Consider the following 21,778-nt stretch of genomic DNA (forward strand, 5'->3'; position numbering starts at 1 on the left):
TTTTCAAATTTAGTTTTTACGGCTTTTGAAATCCTTGTTATGTGAAGGGTGGCGGGCCCTCTTGGCAGCTCTCCTCACTACGTTTGTGTGGTTATGCTCCTCATGAGACGCCTCTGCCCACTCCAGCGCCTAAGGTCTCGACGGAGGATGCCTTTTTTGGGAAATGTTATAGTCTAATGAACTCTGATCCTATGAGGGAGTACTTTAAGGGCCTCTTTAGGGAAATCTGCCCTCACACTCTGTTGCCTTCCCCGACAGTTCCTGTCACGGCACCTGTCGCTCTGGCAGTAGCACCTCCTCTGCCTCCCGGCCCTCCTCCGGCTCTTCTGCTTCTGCCTCCCTTGTCGCCGGTGGACAAGACTCCAGCAGAGCATGATATCAATCTGGCGCCGGTCACGTCGCAGCCGGTGGATCCGGATGCTCTAGACGACCCTTTGGCTGATCAGGACAGTGAGGACCAGGCCCGCTCTGTTCGAGCATTTCACGACCGGGTACTGAACATGTCACTCCTTGACATACCAGTGCTTGAGGCAGCCGCTCAGCAAGAAGAGGTGCTTTTGGGGACAGTAACCTTGTCTCCACAGGAGCGCACCAGCCTATTCCTTCAGAGGGACATCCGAGGCCCGCAAGGTCTGGGATAAACCCCAAACCGGACTGCACATAAATGAAAGGATTGACGCCTGTAACAGGCTTCACAGGAAGTAGCCTTGGCTTCATGTGTCGCGCTCTGAAACACCTGTGTATCGGCGCAATATAAATAAAATATCATGTCATATGTCCGCTCCCGTCCTTGACGGTGGTAGCGGCCGCCACTCTGCAATCCAAGCCGGCTCTGCGACTTCCGCAGCAACAACTAAAGTTCTGTCCAAGAAGGACAAATTATTCGATTTCTTGGGCAAGAAGATTTTTGCCAATTCGGCGCTGCAGTTGCGTCAGGCTAATGCAGAGCTCATTCTGGCGGCGGCGAATATGAAATTGTGGAGAGATTTGGCTGACTTCCAGGAGTTCATTCCTGTTGACAGCCTAGAAGACTTTAAAGACGGCTTTTCAGACGACAAGATATTGGTGTAGGAAATGCTGGAGGCTGCAGCGCACATGTTGACACCTCGGATCGTGGCATCATGCTGGGGGCAGACACCTCTCGTCTGGCTTGGCTTCATACAACAAAGTTTTCAAGGGAGGTCCAAGATAAAGTTCTGGACCTGCCTTTTGATGGCAAAGAGTTGTTTCATTCTTCAACGGATGATGAGCACACCAAAACTAAGGCAAGCACCAAAACTGCCAAGTCTCTGTCGCTGCTCGTGAAGGCCCCAGTAAAAGCTCAGCGATCTGGGTCCCTATCTCGATCCTCTTCAGTCTTCAGAGGGTTCCAAGACCGCAGGTTGGGCAGGACTGATCCTCCGCCGGTTAATTCACGCCGGAGGCAGCAACACGGCCGGGTTTTCTCTCGATCATCAGCCTCCTCTTCATGCACAGGTAGTCTCTCTGCCGAAAAGTCTGCAAAATTATATTTTTTGGCGCTCGCACGAGACTCCAGTGGGAGGACGAATCTCGTCTGATCTGGGGGCGGGGCAAACAATCACTTAAGAACGGTGGGTTTTGTTCATCGCTCGGGCTGGCTTCCGCTTGCGCCTCTCCCTTACCCCTCCCTTCAATCCTCCCTTTCTCAGTAGTCTGGGACTCCCTCCATCAGAGCCGAGGTCCAGAAGCTTCTAGATCTCAGAGCGGTAGAACCCATTCCCTTATTCGAACGAGGGGAGGGCTTCTACTCTTGTTTGTTTATGGTGCCAAATCCCAACCAGGCTGGCTGCGCACCAGTCTAGACCTTTCCCAGTTCAACCTTTCTCTTCCCCAAGAGAAATTCAAGATGATTACACCCTGCTAAATAAAGTCCTCTCTTCAGACGGGCGACTGGCTCAGCGTTGTGGACCTTCAGGATGCTTATATGCATATCCTGATTTGTATCCCGCATAGGAAATATCTGCAGTTCTCCCTGGGAGAGGAGCACTACCAGTTTCTAGTGCTCCCTTTTGGTCTTAGCTCGGCGCCGCGTGTCTTCACGAAGATGTCAGTCATTGCGGCTTTTTTAAGGCTACGGAGTAATCATGTGTATCCATAGTTGGACGATTGGCTTCTGCAGAGTCCTTGTCCGGTGAAAGCCTCGAGCAATCTTCAGTCTCTCCTTCAGCTCCTGTTCAGTCTTGGACTGTCGGTGATCTGGCGGAAATCCTCCATGACGATCTCTCTGGACCTGATATTCCTGGGTTTCCGTTGGAACACGATCGACTGCAGAGTGTACTTGATGGTGGACAGAATGGCAGATCTGTTAACCACGTGTCAAGTCTTCATTCGGTCGGAAAGCATGTCCACCTGGTGCTTCCAGAGGCTTCTGGGCCTCATGGCCTCGTGCGTTCTTGCTTGCTCTTCCCCTTGCGCGTCTTAAGATGCGACTTACGCAGTTGGCTCTTCGGAGCTCCTGGCTTCAGGCAGTGGACCCGGACACCAAAATGGTTCTGGTTCCACCCTACATGATGACAGATCTCCTATGGTGTATTTAGTATTTTATTTATTTATGTAGCGCACCAGGCCCAAGTGCATCCGGGCGCATCACTTGGGTTACACAAAGTATAAGCATAAACAAGGGCATTTACAGAATTATACACATATACATATTGTAAGGACAGTTAATTACATATTTACACAAGAGTAAGCTGTAGGCAAGAGCATAAGAGGTTGCTAACGAGCGGTCTGAATCAAGAGCAGTCCTTTTCCACCAATCTGTCGTTGGGAGCACCCTTTCAGGGGCCCTCCCCTCAGGTGACCATAATGACGGACTCCTCCCTTACCGGGTGGGGCGCGACGATGGATCATCTTCAGGTTTTCGACCAGTGGTTGCCGCAGGACAGACAATTTCACATAAATTATCTGGAGCTCCTGGCGATTTTCTTGACGCTCAAAGCTTTCAAGCCTGGGATTGTGAACAAAGTGGTCTGTATCTGCACCGACAATACTGTATCCATGTTAGAGGGGTACCAGGTCACCTCCCCTTGTAGATCTAGCCATTCAGATTTGGGAATGGGCCATTCAGTATGGTGTTTGGCTGTTGGCGGTACACATTCTGGGCCAGCTGAATGTGACGCAGACTCTCAGCCGGCGAGCGGTGGTCAGCTACGAGTGGGAGCTTCGGCATCTGTCAATCTGCCCACCTATCAGGCTTCCGCTGATTCCCGACCTGTTCCACCAGAGCGATCAGCAGATGTGGCACCCCTCCCCACAATCATTCATGAGTTCAAATCTTTAGAAAGCTTCAGTTTGTCCGCAGATATTATGCGTATCATCCAGGCAGCTAGAAAGCCTTCAGTGAGGTCTCCGTATAGGAGCAAATGGTTCAGTTTCTGTCCCCTAGTGTTTAGCAAAAAAGCGGGACCCCAGAGAAGCTGCCATCAATACGGTCCCGTCTTTCATTTCTCATCTGGCAGCTTCAGGCATGCATGTCTTGTCTTGCAGGACTTATTTGTCGGCTATTGCCGCTTACCTGTCCACGGAGTCTTGCTCTTTTCTTTGACAAACCCTGTCATTAAAAGGCACTTTGCAGGTCTGTATCTGTATCTGTATCCACCTGTGCGCAATCCGCATCCTAAGTGGGATCTGAATGTGGTCCTTACTGCTTTATGCCATAAACCCTTTGAGCCCATGGCTACGGTGCATTTGAAATTCCTTTCATGGAAAATGGCTTTTCTGATTGCGGTGACTTCGGCAAGGCGTGTAAGCAAGCTTCAGGCCTTGTCGGTAGAACATCCATTCCTCACCTTTCACAAGGATAAGGTTGTGCTCCGGACCAATCCCTCTTTCCTTCCAAAGGTGGTATCCGATTTTCATCTGCATCAGTCTATTTCCTTACCAGTTTTCTTCCCAGAACTGGCTTCAGATGCTGGGGGTTCTGCATAATTTGGATGTCAGGCGAGCTCTTAGGTTTTATTTGGACAGAACATCTAATCTTCTGTACTCTTCCCAGCTCTTGGTGACCTTCGGTGACCCGAACGGATAGCCGGCCTCGAAAGACACTATCTCTCGATGGATTGCTTCCTGTATCTGAGGCGAATACCGTTCAGGGCCTTCGGCCTCCGAAGGGAATTCATGCCCATCTTGTGCGGGGCGAGGCAGCGTGCCATTGACTTCCTAAAATATTTTCCCTGGGAAACCATTGCCAAAGCAACGACATGGGCTTCCCTGTCAGCTTTTGTGAAACATTACTGCTTAGACCTGAGCTCCAGCGCTGATGCTCAGTTCGGGCAAGCTGTTCTTAAAAACCTCTTTCTGTAAATGAGTTCCATCCACCCGTTCTCCTGTAAGGAGTGCTTCGTAATCTCCCAAAAGTATGGAGGAAAGGGGACGGGACGTAGGAGTATAATAAAGTTACTCAATGTAGTGACTACCTTACTCCTAGTCCATAGTCCCCTTTCCTCCATACGCCCACCCGCCGTCCCCTCTAATAAGTATCCTCTATTATTGCTTAAATGGTCTCAGACCTGGTGATAGAAAAGGACTGAAGGGCGATGCGTGGGGCTGAGCTAAGGTTGGCAGGGTTACGGCCGCTTGCAGTACCCCGCGTAAAAAGAGGACAACACATTTTTTCAATGTTATGCTTTTTTACAAAAAGTGATCGGGTCCCGTCCCACAGAACAGAATGTCCCAAAAGTATGGAGGAAAGGGGACTACGGACTAGAAGTAAGGTAGTCACTACGTTGAGTAACTTTATTATTCTTACTCACCAAGAGTCCAATATAACTAGCCAATGTGTAATGGCGAGTGCAGATTTTGCGGTCTGAGACAATTTTCTGAATGTGGATAGTTTTGTCTGCATATCTAATAGAAGGTGAACCTAAGCCACTGATTCACATTATTGAGTCTATCCTGTTGTCATGGTGGCAGTGTTAGGTAAGTTTTTAACTTCAGAGCGAAATCTTCCTCACTTATGAGAACCTCAGAACTTTTAGCTGGACTGGTAGATTATTTTTCCCTATACCTCAGTGAGTGGGAATCTTTTTCCACACTCACAGATCCTTTAACTTTTTTTATGGGTGTCATTTGTAAGACTCTCCATAGTGTCCTTTAAATTTGATCTGCTTTGACAACTTTTGGCCCATACCTTTTTATTGTTGTAGGGTTGCCCTTTGGGCTCCCCTTTTACTTTCTCTGGCTAACCTTGTGAGAACTACAGTTCCTAAGGGTAGAACGGATATGTCTATACCTTCTGCATTTTGTTAGGTGAAACCAGCACACCCCACCTTATGTGGAGTGCTGGGGAGATGCAGTGTATCCCCTTTCTCACTACCACTGTGACAATTCAGTTACAGGGACACGCTTGCCTTAAATGGCTGGTGGCAGTGAACCATTTTTACAAATTTGGTGCACCTTTATCGCAGGCTGTTGTCACAGCTGCAGTGAAGGCACCCATGGGTCTCCGAAGACACGATTTTTAACTCCTTGAAGTCCTCTCACCAGAGTGCTGGACCAGATTAGAGACGAGAATCCGACCGGCAATATTCCGTCTGCTCCTGGCTCCTGAAAATGGCACCAAAACCATAGCCGAACCAGCCATGAAGAAATTCTTGCCTGCAGCCTTCCCCATTGATCCTTGCTGCAAAATCCCTTCCAAAATCCTGTTTTCCATCTTCATGACAATGGAATCCATCGACCAGGTTTTTGGCTGCAGATCCTGAATCCTCCCCTGCTGCAACTCTTCTTCCGTGCTGAGGTACTGTGTTGGCTGGGGGATTTACGCACCTTAAGTCTTTGTGATTCCTGTGTAGCTTTGGGGTGTTTCTTGTGATTGGGAGTCCTCATCGAGTTCACCCAGGCCCACTGCTGAATCCTCCTAGGGTGTCTTCTCAGAGGTCCCTGGACCCTTTCAACCTCTCAAGTGTAATACTTACCTGTTTGAACAGTCTTCCTTGGGAACTCTGACGTTTGCTACTTCTGTGCCTTCCTGAACTACCTGTTGGATACTAGTGGCATCCCCCCTCTCTCCCCTTGTGCTCCTGAGAACACTCATGCTTCAAGAATAAGAGAAAGTCTTTCTAAGGATTGGGCCTGTTGCTTAGAAAAGAGAAGAAGTGTTTAAAAGTTGACTTACTTGTAAATTAGTTGGTTGGTAACTAAAAGTTCTCACTTATCTTGAATGTTTGTTTTGCCATTCTGAAAAGTATATGTAAGGTTATTTTACTCACCTGCGAATTGGTTGTGCCCATTTGCAACCCATTTGGAAAAGCAATAAAAGTAATGCCGTTGGCTTCACGTAACTATTTCTTCTAGGATATTAGTGTGTTAGTTCACCAACTGAGTCTTGCTTCGGTTAGCTTGCTGTATAGCCTGTCTAAACTTAGTCTGTCTTGGGTTTTATCTACCTGTAATAACATCGAGTCATTGTTAAAGTGTAACATTGGGTTTTGCTTTCCCTGTTCTGTTTTATACAGATGCTAAAACAGTCTTGGGTTTATACCTACCTTTAAGTTAATGATAGCTCCTTTAAAAAGTGTATTGGTTTTACTTACCGTGGTCTACCTTGGGCCATCCTAAAATAAGTTGGAAAGTTATTGCTTACCTTAGTCTCTGTTCCACTGACATGAAAAGCAACTATAAAGGTATATTACAACATTAGGTTTTACTTGTCTAGAATAGCTGTTTGCCCTTCTTAAACAGTCTTCTGTAGGTGTAGCTGACTTTGGTCTGCCTTGTGCAATCCTAAATTAGTGTAGAAAGGTATTGCTTACCTTGGTCTGTGTTCCACTAAGCTGAAAACCAACTGTAATTGTATATTACACCAAAATGCCTTACTCACCTAGTATAACTGTGTTATCCTGAAAATGGTGATAGGCTCCTACTGTTCCTTGAATGAGTGCTCCTCTATTCAGAAAAGTATACTTGCAGGTAGGGTTACTAAGTGATTCCTTAACTGAGAGTCACTGCAAAACTGTTAGGGTCTACTACCCTTGTATTACTGAAAGTAATCAGAAGGTAACTTATGGTTTTACTCCACATGAATAGGTGTGTGCTACTGTGTTTGAAAAGGTCTGACTTGCCTAGACATACTGTTCGTTTTCTGAACAAGTTTTATGCTTTGGTCTGTGTACCTTCAAGCATTGTGTTGTTTTTTTATATTGTGTTTATAATTCTAAGACCAAGTACTTGCCCCCCCAACAGTTATCTTGCCCTAACTTGTATTTATAATAAACCTTTATTTTGTATAATACTTCTGGTTGTCAGTGTACCTGTTCAACCTTTGGTATACTACAAGTTTTTTGTACCTTCCTACAGCCCTCGCCCCCTCCTAAAATAAGCCTGGCTGCTCTGTCTATGCTACCATATACTCAGGTGGTACAGCCTTATACTAAGTGTGGAGTCTTGTACTGTCTCAGTTTAATGGTTTTACTAAACCCTTAGTTGATGTTCAGAACATCTGTTCTAGCAGGCAGTCTTTCCAGAAATAGTATACAGAGCAATGTAAAACAAATTGCATATCCACCTCAGTTGAGCCTTGTACTAAGCAGCCTAGCATCCGATGGGCACTAAACTCTACTCTGAGGAAGTCTTAGATGGTTGCCACTGCCTATCAAGGGAGGCAGTGCTTCGCTTGAGTGCCTCCTCAATTCTGATCTTTATCAAATGTGGTTACTATTTGTTCTGCATTTCTTCTTGATCTGTTGTTTTTAAAACCTTTATTCAGCGTAAGCCGTTTCAGTTAAAATAACAAAAATAAATTTTTGACATAACAAAGCCACATAGGTAGATTACAAGGTTTCACATTCAAATGTTAAAATCAGTGTACAAAGAATGTTTTTAAAAAAGGAACTGTTCTAAAAAGTCAATCAATGCATCGAGTGGATATTATGAATTAATCTGTGCCTTGAGCCATTAATTGAGAGAGCCTTATTTCTTCTTAGCCACGCTCTATGGGTGCATTTACATACAAAATAAGCTTTCATAGCCATGTGAATGTTTAAGGGCCTAATAACTCGGCGCTATCACCAAGGCGATAGTGACTGCTGATGCTTTCAACACCTTATACCTAGAGAAGGCTTCTTTCACCCTGGATTTAGCATGACCATCAATTTGGCAAGGGTTTTGCCAATCTATCGAGAGACCCAACCGAGCTAGCCATTCTTTAACATGAACCAGCCACGGAACCTTTTGCCAGTCCCCCAAATCTAGGACATGACTTAGGGCCTTGCAGTACTTCTTTAACCCCTAATTTCCCCACACCCTAACCCAGTAAAATACAGGCCTTACTACTGACTGCTCATTAGTTGGGGGAAGGTCGCACTCCATGCTAGTGGGCAACTTGGGGTACTTTTAGGGAGTAGGAGAAGTGCATTCAAAAATGTATTTTCCGACGTCCTCAGTAGTGTTGTGTCTGCATAGCCCCATATTTCGGCCCCATACATGGTTGACTCCTTTGCTTGAGCCCGATAAAGGTTAAGTGCAGGTCCTACGCCCCCCCCCCCACCATGCCTTGCGTGAAAAGCTTTTATTGCACCACTTGCTTTCTGTAGCACTGTGTTGGCCTGGGTGACCTGGTTCACCTAGAGCCTTCCCTTTGAAAACCGGATCCCCAGGTAATCGTACCAATACATCTGCTCTATATTGCAGCCTTTCACTTGCAAGTTTAATGGTTTTGTCCTTGCCTTATTTGGTGAGAAAACCATGGACTTGGTTTTGGAAGCATTCATTTCTAAGCACAACTCCGCACATTAATTTTGAATTACAGCCAGGGCCCGCCGTAGACACATCAGTGATGCTGACATCAAGACTGCATCGTCCGCGAAAAAAAGAACCAGGATGCCCCTCCTCAGCTCCCCATCTTTGGAGGGTCCACTTTCGCCTCCAGGAGCCTTACTATTATCGAGTTGATGTAGAGAAAGAATAGAATAGGGGAAAGAACGCAACCCTGACGCACGCCCCTAGCCACAACAAACTGGACCGTGGTTCCACCCCCCAATTACCATCGAACGGCAGCCCTATTGTTTCCATATAACAGTTGGATCTGGGCTAGCAATTCCTCAGGTATCATTTTGTCCCGTAGCACGGCCCAAAGAATGTCTCTTGGCACACTATCAAAAGCGGCCTTATGGTCCACAAAAACCCCATACAAGTAGGTTTTTGTAATCCTTGGATGTTTTTGAATGACTAGGTGGGACCTAAATCCCTGCTCAACTGTACATTTTCCCGCTTGAAAGCCGGCCTGTAGATGATGTAATTGATTGGTTTCCTCAACTCAGGCGGTTGCTGTAGAAGGACCTTTGCAAAGGTTTTGCCTGCTGCGTCCAGTAATGAGATGGGCTGGTATTTGCCAGGGTCTGCTCTATCTCCCTTCTTGTATATGGGGATGGTCACTGCCGATGTCCAGGATTTAAGCACCCATTCATGTTGCAAGATGGCATTAAACGCCCTTGTAAGTACCGGTGCCCAGACTGACTGACCACTTTCATAAAGATCACCCGGGACCCCATCCTGACCTGGAGCCTTCTGCACTATTATGGTGCTGAACACGTCTTCTAACGTTAGGACTAGGTGATTTTTGCCCCCTGGCCCCTCTACTGTGCTGGGTTCAGAGTCTATCATCAATGGTAGCTCTGTCACTTGTAGAATGACTATATAAGGGCTCAATGTGATTACAACATCTAGCCAAAGTTATACTTTCTGGGGTACTTGCATCCCCTTTTAAATCGGTATCAGTGGTTAGCCTCCAGAAGCCTACATGATCCTTGGATTTGGGTACAGTCCTGGATGGCTGCCCATCTACCCTGCATATACAGGGACTTTTTAGTGGCCAAGGTATTCTTATATGATCCCCTCAAAAACTGGAGGTTTAGCTTGTCTAACGGGCCTCCCCACCCCCCCTCAGACAATTAATCAAAGCCCTTTTGGCTGCTCTGCAATCTTTGTCAAATCAGGTGTTTATTCTTCTGGCCCCTTTTCTTTTGCGCTTTACTTTATCTTGTAAAACCACTTTCCTACAGTTTAGTGGTTGCTCATGAATTTGTTGGCGTTTATTTGGATTTAAAAGTCCTGGAGCCTGCTGCTTCCCGATGCTGGTACTGTAGCCATGAAGCACTATTTTTTTCTTCCGATTTTGCAAAACACTCCCTGCAGTTCTCTTTTTTAAACTCTGGCAAAGAGACTTATGTGGAAGGTAAACTAGATGCGAATCTTACCATTACATTGATTTTCGATAGATCGTCAGTTTGTTTTTATTTGATCTGCTAAAATGGAGTAATTGTTAACATTTGTATTTAAAGAACTCCTATGTTCCACCTGCTTGCTGCAATACATGTGAGTTGTGTGAATATTGGTGAGAATGGAGACAAGTGCCTTTTTAATTCACAATAATCGAGCCGAAGCTCCTGCGTGCCCATGCTCTTCCCTTGGCTTCTTCTCAGGCACTGGTGGCTCTTACCCCACCAGTCCCCTACTTAGATTTCTACGGAACTGGACACAGCATGTAGAGGCTTTACAGATTCGGCTTCTCTTTTTCGTTAGATTTTTCAACCTTTGGTGCCAGTTTGTTTCTTTTATAAAGTGTTTAAACATTTGTGCATGGACAGCTAAGGCTCGTTTATTTTTTCCTACTAACCGACCTAATTCTGCTTGCTTCCCATTACAAAATACACAGGGGCTTATTTTAATTGGGGCATAATGTAACAAACGTGTGTTTGTAATGTAACCCATGTGTGTTACGTCATGCCCCATTTTCATTCCTTTTTATGGCGAAGAGTAGGGGCGGAAGCAACTTGTGTTCCCGGCACCTCTCTTCCTCTCCACGGCATTTGGGCTGGCATGCATTTTCATACTGGCGCAAATGCTGGAGATCTATGGAGCCCCCATAATGCAGGTGGACTCCATAGGGATCTATTGGAAATGCTGCCTGCCATGCGAGCATGATAGGCAGCGTTTAATTGTAATTAGGAACGCATGGTAGGTAGCATTTATTCATTCGCACAGCAGAGGGCAAGTGTGCCGGCCAAAAGGCGGCGTACATGCTGGAACGCCGCCTTTTGTCCTGCACATTTGTACCCACGGAATGGAAATGATTAAAATTTGCCAATGGGGAGCCGCCTACATGTATCTCTATACGTAATAGCGCCACGCTGCCAAATTACGAGATCTTTGAAAATGACCTCCACAGTGCCTCCACTTACTCCTTGTGGAATAGAGCAACAAACCTCTTTAATATTACAATGGAGTCCACGTCAGCATCATTGCAACCTACTTTTAATAAATGTGCACACAACTCAATACATAGGATGGATAGATTTAGTTCTGGTCTCTTTTTGTGTTTCTTTACCGTATTTTGTCCTTCTCACATATACATATTCGGTAACAGACTGGCAGTTTCTCCTCCAGGGTGTGTTCTGAACCTCATTGTATGCACTCCTCAGGAAGCAGGCCAGATAATAAACCTTGCTTCAGTTCACTAGTCCCCAGGGGCGTTGCTAGGGGGGGGGGCTAAGGGGGCTATAGCCCCTGATCTTTTGGTTGTAGCCCCGGATAGAATCTCAGGAGCTACAGCCAAAAGACTAGCTAGCCCCCAGTCCCAACAGTGCCGACATCAGCTTAGCCCCGGGTCTTTTCCAGACCTAGCAACTCCCCTGCTAGTCCCTACCTCTAACAACATGCTTTATTCAGCTGTGCATGACATCATTGTCCACCTCAGTGGCACAATACCAACAGAGAACGACTATCTGGGTTTTATGCCATCAAGTGGAGGATGATTTAAGCATTCCAGTCCTGGGAACAGGACTGTGACTGGTGTTATCGACCCACATCAGATAGATGGGCCCAAGGCACATAACTAAGGCATGGGACAATGACATGTTACAGCCCTCTCTGCCAGGCCTGAAATACCATTACAATGCGGATAAATCACAAAATTGGATTAAATGCAGATAAGAAACAAAAAACAGTTGGAAAAGATGCTTGGAAACTTGCAGTGAGCATTTGTCTGGTGACATTTTTGCTATGGGAGATGCTGAGCATAGAGGTAGAATGTTGGAAGAAAAACGTCAAGCTTTTTAACAGTGGTTAAGACCCTCTGCAGACCCGTTGTTCACAATGGCCCTGCCAAAATTCCAATGGCAGAATAGAAAGCATGTCCTTTGAAGAAGAAAAAGTCCATGCACTGCAAATAGAAACCTCGAAGCAGCTTGGTAAGCGTTAAGAATGCCTTGGTATATGTGCTTTCAAGTGTGAAAGTGCAGTTGCAAGGATCGAATGAAACGCCAAAAAAAGGTTTGTCATGTTTGTGAATCTGGGGTGTCACTCCTTTGGTTTGACTTGCAGTATGGTAATTATTAATATTGCAGAAAGCATTATAAATGCATTGTGAGTTTGGTTTTGGTGGGGGTGAAACTTATAGTATTTGGATGTTGGCTCCCTGCCAGTCATTTTGAAGGTCCATTTGTCAGCCCATGACTTTGTTCAGAGTTTGCTCTAAAAGAAAACTGCATTTGTGTCGGCTAAAAGTGTCCATAGAAATACCAACATTACACATCTTTCAATACAAGATCCAGGATCATGATTCACCAATTCAGTGGTTAACTGTTTAAAAGAACAGTCAGATCTCCAGATTTAACTCTCATTTCCTATTGTTTTGAAGTTGCGAGTAAAAAAGTAATTCGCATTCTGAATGGAGGCTGGTAAACATATAGTTCAACTCTAATACATGTTTGTTGTTTCCCCTTTATTGATGGAAGTATTCTCCTCCCTTTTCTTTTTTTTGGCAGTAGTCGTCGGTTTTCAAAGAGTAAAATAGGGTGGTACAATTAAAAACAGGGTCTCCCAAAACAAATAGTGCTGTGTGGTTTAAACAATTCATTTATGGAATGAGCAGAAAGATGGCATTGAAAGTTCTAAGCTGGAGGATTAGTACTAAAAGTTTTTATCACACCCCGAGAGACTACCAGTAAACGATATTATCCATGTACCTGTCTGTGGACACGTGTGGTAGACTTTTTCTAGACCTGCTTTTCTATGCAGTTAAACTGGAGAGTGTGTACTTGTTGGTCCAGAATCAAAGAACGTTTGACAAGGCTAAGGGGTGGTGGGGTGGGGGGATGGGTGGTCTTGTGCATATCAACCTTTGAACAAAAGACTGATTTTCTCCACTTTCTGAAATGTTTTATCATGGAGCATTGTGGTGTAGTTTCTCTAAATGTAACGTGCCTCATCACGCGTTGAAAAACTTGTGTATAGGTGCGTTATAAATGCCATATCATATCAAGAAACAAGGAAATCATTTTATTGAGCTAAATTTACCATTTTATACTGTTGCATGAGCTGTCATGTGTGTATCATGGAGGTTGACAGCTCCCAGAATCTACTTCAATTTGCTTTTGCTGCCGTGCTAATGGTCCTAAAATAGATTTTAGGGGTTTCATTGACTTTATATGTGCATCGTTAAAAAGGCTGCTATCTGTGCACTAAAGGTAGTATGTTTACCTAATGTCACACGCTAACTCTTCAAAGTACCTCACACATTCTTAGAGCATAGTGAGATCAAAAGCCTTAAACTGAGATTTTGAAGATGTCAAACAAGCTCACTTTTTGATCTTTTGTCTTGCAGAAGGAGAGGTTAACAGCACTTTAAACATTGGTCAGAGGTAAGGTGTCATTTTACGTTGATATTGCTCAAAGAATTTGCTTTCAATGGCCTTGGTTTGTGGTAGGGAGACTTTACTGATGTTTTGATTAGAGTTCGGAACACAGCTAAGTAATTATTATTTGCATTTGGTTTTAAAAAAAACTTTTGCCATTCTTGTCCATGTACACAAATTTACAATCTAAAAAGAGAAAAGTTCAATTCAAGTAAGGCGATCCTACAGATCGTAATACTCTGAAGTAAAGTGAAAGTTGTCAATTGAGGTAAAAACGTCCTTAAGAAAATTAATCAATGCCAAATACTGGTTCCACTGTCAAAGTACTTATAAAAGTATATCCTCATTGTAAACACCAATAATCATTTTAAAATTATATCAGATACATTTTTGTAGTGCTCTGTATGCTGGTTTCCTACATCTTTCAAAGCCTTTAATATTAAATGGCTTAACGCATGCAATGGTGCTCAATTTACAGATCGTAGCAAGATGAAGGGCTTTTTCGTGTCAGATGCTTCCTCCTGAAACAGCATTTTAATAACCACTTGCTTATTCCTTTGAACAACTAGATTGCCTATGAGCACTACCATTCAGGCTTCCCCACAATGGTTTTTAAATAGGCATATGTTTATTGAATTTTATATGAACAATTCATCAATAATACTTCCATTTCAAGTTCATAACTGTGGAAGAGAAAGGAAAAACCTATTAGTTACTGAACAATTAAATACATAATTCATTGACGGTATTTGTATTGCTTTAAGGTGCACACAGTGTTGTCTTCAGTGTCCATCTTTATCATTCCCATATTTAAAATGTTCCACTGCTATAACAGAGGTCTATTTTGTCTTGCATGTAGGAAAAACACATCCTCCTCAACACCTTTTAATTTTAGATCAGTAGGAAACAAACCGGGATCAGGGTGGCCAGATGTCATTTTCGGTAGTCCATCTCCTCCATCACCCTTTGTAAGTTTATGTATCTGGACAAATCCCTGCCCTGGACTAATATAAATTATACTCAACTGCAGCCCATTTTCTTAGGCTTCGGAGCCAACTAGCGACCAGAGGAGTCCTTCCCTTCTGCCAATTAATGTCTTTACAGTATTTTGCCACTACTAGGCATAACACTAAAATGTATGCTATGTCCATTTCTGTTTCATCAGCAACAGCCCATGTAAGCATACTTTAATCTAAAGTCACCAGTCTAAATAGCTCACTTGCTTCTTTACCACACCTACCAAGAAACAGTCTGTTCTTGGCCCTGCCACCACGTTTTCAGGAAGTCGGCTGGTTCCAATCAACACGTTCAGCATGACAGACTTTTCATTCTACTCTTTTTGTGTAGTACGTCTAAAGTGATGTAAGCCTGCATAAGGCCACTGTAACACATCAGTTTGACTCATCTATTACCCAGTACTTGATTATTATGTGCAAATGCTCTATTTGCTTTTGTGTCTTCTGTCTAGTAACCAACCTTCCTCATTCTCCCATGTATCCCAGACCCTGGATTAGAGCTTCAACTTTAGACGCATCTACCCCCTGTTCCCAAGTTGTCATATTTATGTTCACAGCATAGACAGCTGAACGTTTTCATAATTTCTGCCAACACTCTAGTATAATTCAGAAAGTGCACACTGCTTCCTGAGTTGCAATTTACCCAATACTGGAATTCGCTTCACTTGATTACAACTTTTATTTTATTACCCATCCCAACGTTCTCTCTTTTCATAAGGATACTCTGGCAACAGTTCAGATTACTATTATTTCTACTGGCAGTGGAGTCTGAGCATCTTCCCCTGTCATTATTACCTCCAATAATGATCTGGGTCGGGTGTCCGAATTTCAAGTTGCAAGCTACTAACCAGGCATAAAAATGAACTTGCCCCCTCAATTCCACATACACAGAGCACACAATGTTTTACTCGCTACAAGTCATTATCACTAGGCAATGGATCTACGTGATCTGACCGCGGCTGATTTGCCCGCGGCCGGTAAGTTTGCACGAGAAAGGTGCGAACCACCAAAAGTTTGCACCGTTCCCATGCGAACACGCGTACATACCCACACCCCCACCCACAACACCCCCCCCAACATAAACAAACCCCACTTACCTTTTTCTTAACGCTCAGTCCCTGCGGCGCCAGTTCCCATTCACTTCCGTGATCGGGAACCGGCGCCGCAGGGTCCTTTTCGTTCTTTGTTTTTTCTTTTTCTTTTACGGGGGCTGCAGGGGTTTCTCCCCAACCCCCACTCGCTATAGTGTGCAATACTACCATCAAAGGTTCAAACCGTTGGTGTTCGAACCTTTGGTGGTAGCATTTTAGATCTTTTTGTACGTGCAACCGTTTGGATACGGTCAAAATGTACAATACCCTAGCCAATGGCTAGTGGCAAATGCACATTTTAAGGCCTGATCTGTGGTACACAATGGTTAGTCATGCATGACATCTGATGGCCTGGCCCCTCCTGAAACCATGACCACACAAATTGAAAGATGGTTACTCTGTAGTATTTCATAAAATCTGGTGCTCGCCTGCCCAATTCATATACTTAAATACCAAAGAAAGCAAGAAAAATGTGAATATATATGCAAAGTACACAACTAATTATATTAAACAGTGGGTTAAGGGAGTACTCGAGAGGCAGACTGGGTAACCAAAGGTTTCATCATACTCTACACACCGATATACGAGCAAAAAGTGAAAACCAAGTATGAACACTTGACCTTAAACATGGTGAGGGATGTGGACCTGATAGTTGTCATTTTGCAGGGCTCACTATAGGTTTCAAGTTCGACAAGCACTCGTGGGAAAAGCGGCCATAAAGTGACTCCCAGTTCCTCGGATAGTTATTTGCACCTGAGGATCCTTCATTATGTAGCATGATGAAGATGGTTTTCCTGGGGACCAGGTGACCATTAAATTCCATCTGCCAAGGGCATTTGGATATCAGATCTTCTCCTCTCAGCTGAGCTGACACATGTTATTTAGTATCATCGGTGGACTTGCTAATTAGACTTGCTTGTGCCACCAGAACACAGCTGTCGGCTAGCATCTCCATTTTCTTTTTTTTTGTGGTGTTAATTTTTGCGCCCTAACACCTCTTGGACAAAGGTCAGTAAGGCTTTCAACTTGAGCCTTGGCACCCTGACTCTTGTCCAACTCAGGCCTGACTGCCTCTGCCTTCCACCTGCTGACTCACCCTGTGCTTCTTGGCATTCTTGGCTTGAACAATGTTGGGTTGTTTTGCTGGACCTGCCTGTTCATCTTTGTCTCTTCCCACCTGAACAGCTGGGAGTCTGTATTGAGGACTGAATTGAAGAGGCTGTATCATGAGCTCCATCAGATTTGACCATGGTCACTTCTCCGCCCACCCACCGTGTCTCTTCCACCTATCCGTGCCCTGAGCCGCACTCTTTCTGACTTGGAGTAAACTACGGCCCACAGTTTACTACTCCGATTGCAAAAAATGCATCTGACTGATGCCTGCTTTTGAGGTTTGTGGGCAGCGATCGCAGTAAATATGGGCACATACCAGAGAACATGATTGATAATTGCAAACTCTGACCATTTCTGGGAATGACTCTACATGTGCAAAGAGCCTGGGAGCAGGAGAAAGGCCAAGGGGGATCTGCCACATACTACCTCTGGGTTTAACTTCATGTAGGGGTTGGTGTCCAAGGACTCTTTAAGTCACTCTTGCACACTTCTCAACCTCAGACATGTAACCCTGCCAGACGATTACGTTTGCTGTTAAACATTAAAATTAGTTTCTATACAGCAGGTATTCATCCAGTTCATTAACTGATGATCAAATAGTAGGGGGTTATAGTGCTTTCACTGGCATGCAATAGCTAAACATGCCACTAGAATTGCTGTCCATATAAAGACTTGTCCATATGTCAATACCCAATTTGGAGGATTGCCAAGGATGACATCCTTCAGTAAGAGGTAGATCGCTGTCCCTATCACTTCTGACAGTTTTTTCTTTAAGGCAATTATCCTGTAGTAGCTGGGGGCTTTGCATGGTATAAACCTATGAACTCTAAGTGATCCAGGCAAAGATTAGGAACTAAGAACAGCTCCTAGTATATGACATCAATTAGTGAGCAGGATCCAGCTCTAGAATGCTATGAGTTTTATAATCCGATGTGGCGGTACAGCAGAGCAACTAATAGGCTACACATAGGGTCTTTTCCGCCTGATGACACGTTACCGCGTTTTTGTACAGGGATGAAAAAAGCATTGGATGAACTGAAGCTTAGTCACAATTTTCAAACATACGGATTTAATATCCCATAGGTATAATTGTGTAAAATCAATTTGACTGAAAAGTCAAAAAGGTGCTCCTCTAGTAGTTTGCATCAAGCTTATGGGCTAGAACCAGGAGCTAAATGGTTCCAGGCAATTTCGATATCTACACTAAATCACCTTCTGTGTTCCTGCTTGAAGGACAGTTCTACATTATGATTAAGTAGAAGTGTGATACCCTGGACTGTTGCACGCCAGGTGCTGAGTCTTTGTCAAATTAGTTTGGTAACCTCAGACTTGGCTAACTACTGCACATGAGGAGTTGATTGCACTTGATCCGCAGTATATGCCACAATATCATCCAAATGAATTGTGATTGTGTGTGCCACCCGATAGTGAAAAGTTTGTATTACCAGGGAGATCAGCGTCTCTTGTCTTATAATCTGTGCTCAAGGTTTGACACACAGAGCAAATAGGGTGAAAGTGGGTCGCCCTGTCTGGTACTGATTGCCACTGTGTGCGACCACGACTGTGCACCTTAGTTTACCTCTGCAGAGGAATGTCATGCCTAGCAGGAGTGATATGCTTGCCATATAAATGGCAAATACTATACCTTTGCTTTACAACTTGGGAAGACGTAGCCCATTAAGTCAAATACTTTCTCTGCATCACGAATTGTACAACAGCACTGGGAGCCCCAGATGTGTCTACTGTACTCTTCCTGAGCATAATAACATGCTGATATTCGGTTCCATGTGATGATGTCCCTGCAATAAATGTCGTCTGACAAAAATGTTGCCAGAAAATGGCCATGGTTTGCAGGGACATTACCACATTGAACATGCAGGGGAACACCCCTGCAAACCCCAAAACCTTGTTTTTCCAGAGGGGAGAAGGGGACTCCCCCCGCTTCCCTTGACCCCATAAATATGGTCACGTATATAAAGTCGCCACAGCCTTTTCCCAGCGACCATATGTATGGGGATAATATTGCCGGATACCTGATATTCACTAACAATAGTGTGTGCAACACTAGCAGTCTTGTGCCCAATATTTCTCTATAGATTGTGTTGTCGGCATTGAAAAGGGAAGTCTGCTGAGACAGATACTGCTAGATTAGCGTTCCCCGTTGTTGGTATTATTACAATATTGGTCTTGCCACGTTACCCAATCTCCACAAATGCCCCTGCCCTATTGCTGTTGTTCAGCAGCCACTAGGACGTCTGTTAGGCATCATCCGGATACCTGTCTGGCCTTATTGATTTAGCATTCAGGCAAGCTTTGATAGCCCTCCCTCATTCCTCTTAATATACATGCATACCCATCTCTGAAAGAGGTGGATTTACACATACCTCCACTATGTTCCTCGCAACAAGTAGATTGACTGAGATACTGTGCCCTTTTTCTTGTTGTACTAGTCGCCACCACCCTCTGCCTAGACTCTTGACTAGCCTGCATTACCCTAATTAAAGTAAGAATTTAGATTGTTGTGCATAAGTCAAAAAACATGTGAGAACATATGTGAAGGTAAGATAAGTTTTCCAAGAGCAAAACTCCTCTCCACCTCCATCCCCTTGAGGAGTTTGTACTACCCATTGCCTATGGCACACTTCTTTCTTTAAGGTGCTCCAAAACCTGCATTGCAGATTCTGAATTAATGAAAAAGTGAATCTTCTCGCATCATGAATTTCTTTCATCTTAGAGTGAAAGCTGATTATGCATTTATAGCCTTGATCATGTAACTATCACAGTTGAGAAAGAATGTATTCTCACCTGTTCTGAGGAACTGAAGTCAGAGAGCAAAGAGTCCTATGCATTGACAGCAGATCTCCACTCTCTTCCTGGCTGCTTGAAACGCCATGTCTGTCCCAGTTATTAAGGAACTTGGACATACTTTTTCTTGAGGGAAAGTCTGGAGCAAAAGTTCAGTTTGCTCTCACAATTATCGATGGATATAACCTTTCCCCCGTTTCTCCATCAGGGGCTTGTGGTACTACTTGAGCGGAATTATTTTGTTATGCTTTGTAGTAAGGTTCACTGGCTAATGTGTTTAGCATGATATGTTTCTACAATTATTATAATCATATTTAACTTACAAATACCAATGTCTGGTGGAAAGAGATGTTAATACATTATTCACTGATTAGAAAACGTTATCTTGGAGTATGTTGCACTGTAGAAAGTATGCAAGGATAGAGTTGATGCATCATCACACTAGCTAATACATTTACGTAATTTCTGTTGAGGTTCCTTATTTATGGTGGCAGTTTAGTGTTTGTGCTAAAACTCCATTTTGTAACCCAGGCTATACAGGGATATTGATAAGTGGATACAGATAATGTGAAAGCATTTGGGTACAAGGCAAGGATCGAATGGGGTTGAGCATAGAATACTGTTAACGTAAAAGAACATTTTTCATTACTCTTATGAATGGTTAACTTCTGAATATGTGCATTCTACTACAGAGAAAAGTTATACATGGAAATAATGGACAGAAGACTAAATGTAAAAGCTGAAGGAAGCTAATTTCTTTTTTTTAAACTCTTTTTATTGACTTGACAGCACAACAAAAACCAGAGGCGCCACATGGCACCAGCGCTAAAAGCAAACAATACAAATAATAAACAATACATATTGCGTAAATGTAGCATATTGATAAAAGGCAATATACAACGTATTAATACATACACCATAACAGGACACTATTTAAGGGGAACCAACTGGGAAAGTAGAGGGAGAAGTGGGCGGTGAGGTCATGGCAGAGATATAGTCTCGGAATCTCGGCGAGATGTCCCTCGGCCTGGAGTGTGAATGCTGCATCGCGCTCCAGGACTGCTCAGTATCGTGAGCCCATGTGACCGATCTGAGCCATTGTGTATAGGTAGGCGCTCTAGGGCGGAGCCAACAGAGTAATATACAGCGAACTGCCAGTAGCATGCAGAGACCTGCCAGTTTCTTAGCATCACGGGGTAACTGCGGGAAGTCATGGAATAAGCAGTGCAGTGGGGTGGGGGTGATTGGGTGGTCCAGAATGTCAGACAATGTAGAGAAAATGTCTAGCCAAAATTGGGACAGACAGGGACAGAGCCACAACTTGTGTATATAGGAGGCTTGATCTGCGCCGCACCTAGGACAAGTGGGGGGGTTGGCGTTAAACACACAGTGGAGTCTCATAGGTGTATGATACCTGTGTAAAATTTTAAACCGAATGAGTTTAAATTTAGTCTTGTAGGAGACCTCGTGGGTACGAGCGCACATCCAAGACCACCTCTCGTCGGTAATCTCAGTACCAAGGTCCTCCTCCCATCTGCTTCTCAGCTCGGTAAAGTGGGGGGCCGCTCTAGTCTGCAATAAGGAATAGAGCCTCGACACCTTGGCTCTGAAGGAGAGATAGGAGCAAAGCTCCTCAACTATAGGTTCATCAGTGGGCAAGGCGGGGAAGTCTGAATATCTGGACTTGAGATGTGCTCGGAGTGAAGAGTACTGTAGCCACACCGAGGGTCGGCGCCTGAGTGAAGGAGGAAGGTCAGACCATTCTATAAAGTTTCCCTGTTCAAAGGCATCGCCTAGGGTCAGGAAGCCGGCAGCGGCCCAGCGAGTGACCACCAAAGGCCGAATGTGTGGAACATCGGGAAGGAAGTTCCACAGTGGCAGGTCCCCATGGAATGGGCAAGGTGTGTCGACCATGGACCAGAGTTTGGTCAGTGCCAAGGATGTACTAGCTACCGGATTCGCAGAGTTTAAGTCAGGGGGGATTGGTTGGAGGACCAGGGAACCGATCACTCGGTCACAGACAGCTTGTCTCAAGGCGGACATGTGGGGGAGGATCAATGGTGTTGAACCAGAATGCAGCGAACTGTAATTGGGCCACCAC

At 44.5% G+C, this 21,778-nt stretch overlaps 1 protein-coding gene across 3 annotated transcripts in view; it reads left to right on the plus strand.

The window, feature by feature from the left end:
* The window catches only part of NCOA6 (nuclear receptor coactivator 6), a 1,612,994-nt gene that overhangs the window by 1,332,519 nt on the left and 258,697 nt on the right, over positions 1-21,778 (plus strand). For all 3 annotated transcript variants that reach the window (XM_069652283.1, XM_069652284.1, XM_069652285.1), the window contains exon 12: positions 13,622-13,658. In XM_069652283.1, the coding sequence (XP_069508384.1) occupies positions 13,622-13,658 (37 nt within the window). The remainder of the gene's footprint in view (positions 1-13,621; positions 13,659-21,778) is intronic.

The sequence above is a fragment of the Ambystoma mexicanum genome, chromosome 3p, assembly GCF_040938575.1.
Source record: "Ambystoma mexicanum isolate Mex_15411 chromosome 3p, UKY_AmexF1_1, whole genome shotgun sequence".
NCBI classification, from domain to species: domain Eukaryota; kingdom Metazoa; phylum Chordata; class Amphibia; order Caudata; family Ambystomatidae; genus Ambystoma; species Ambystoma mexicanum.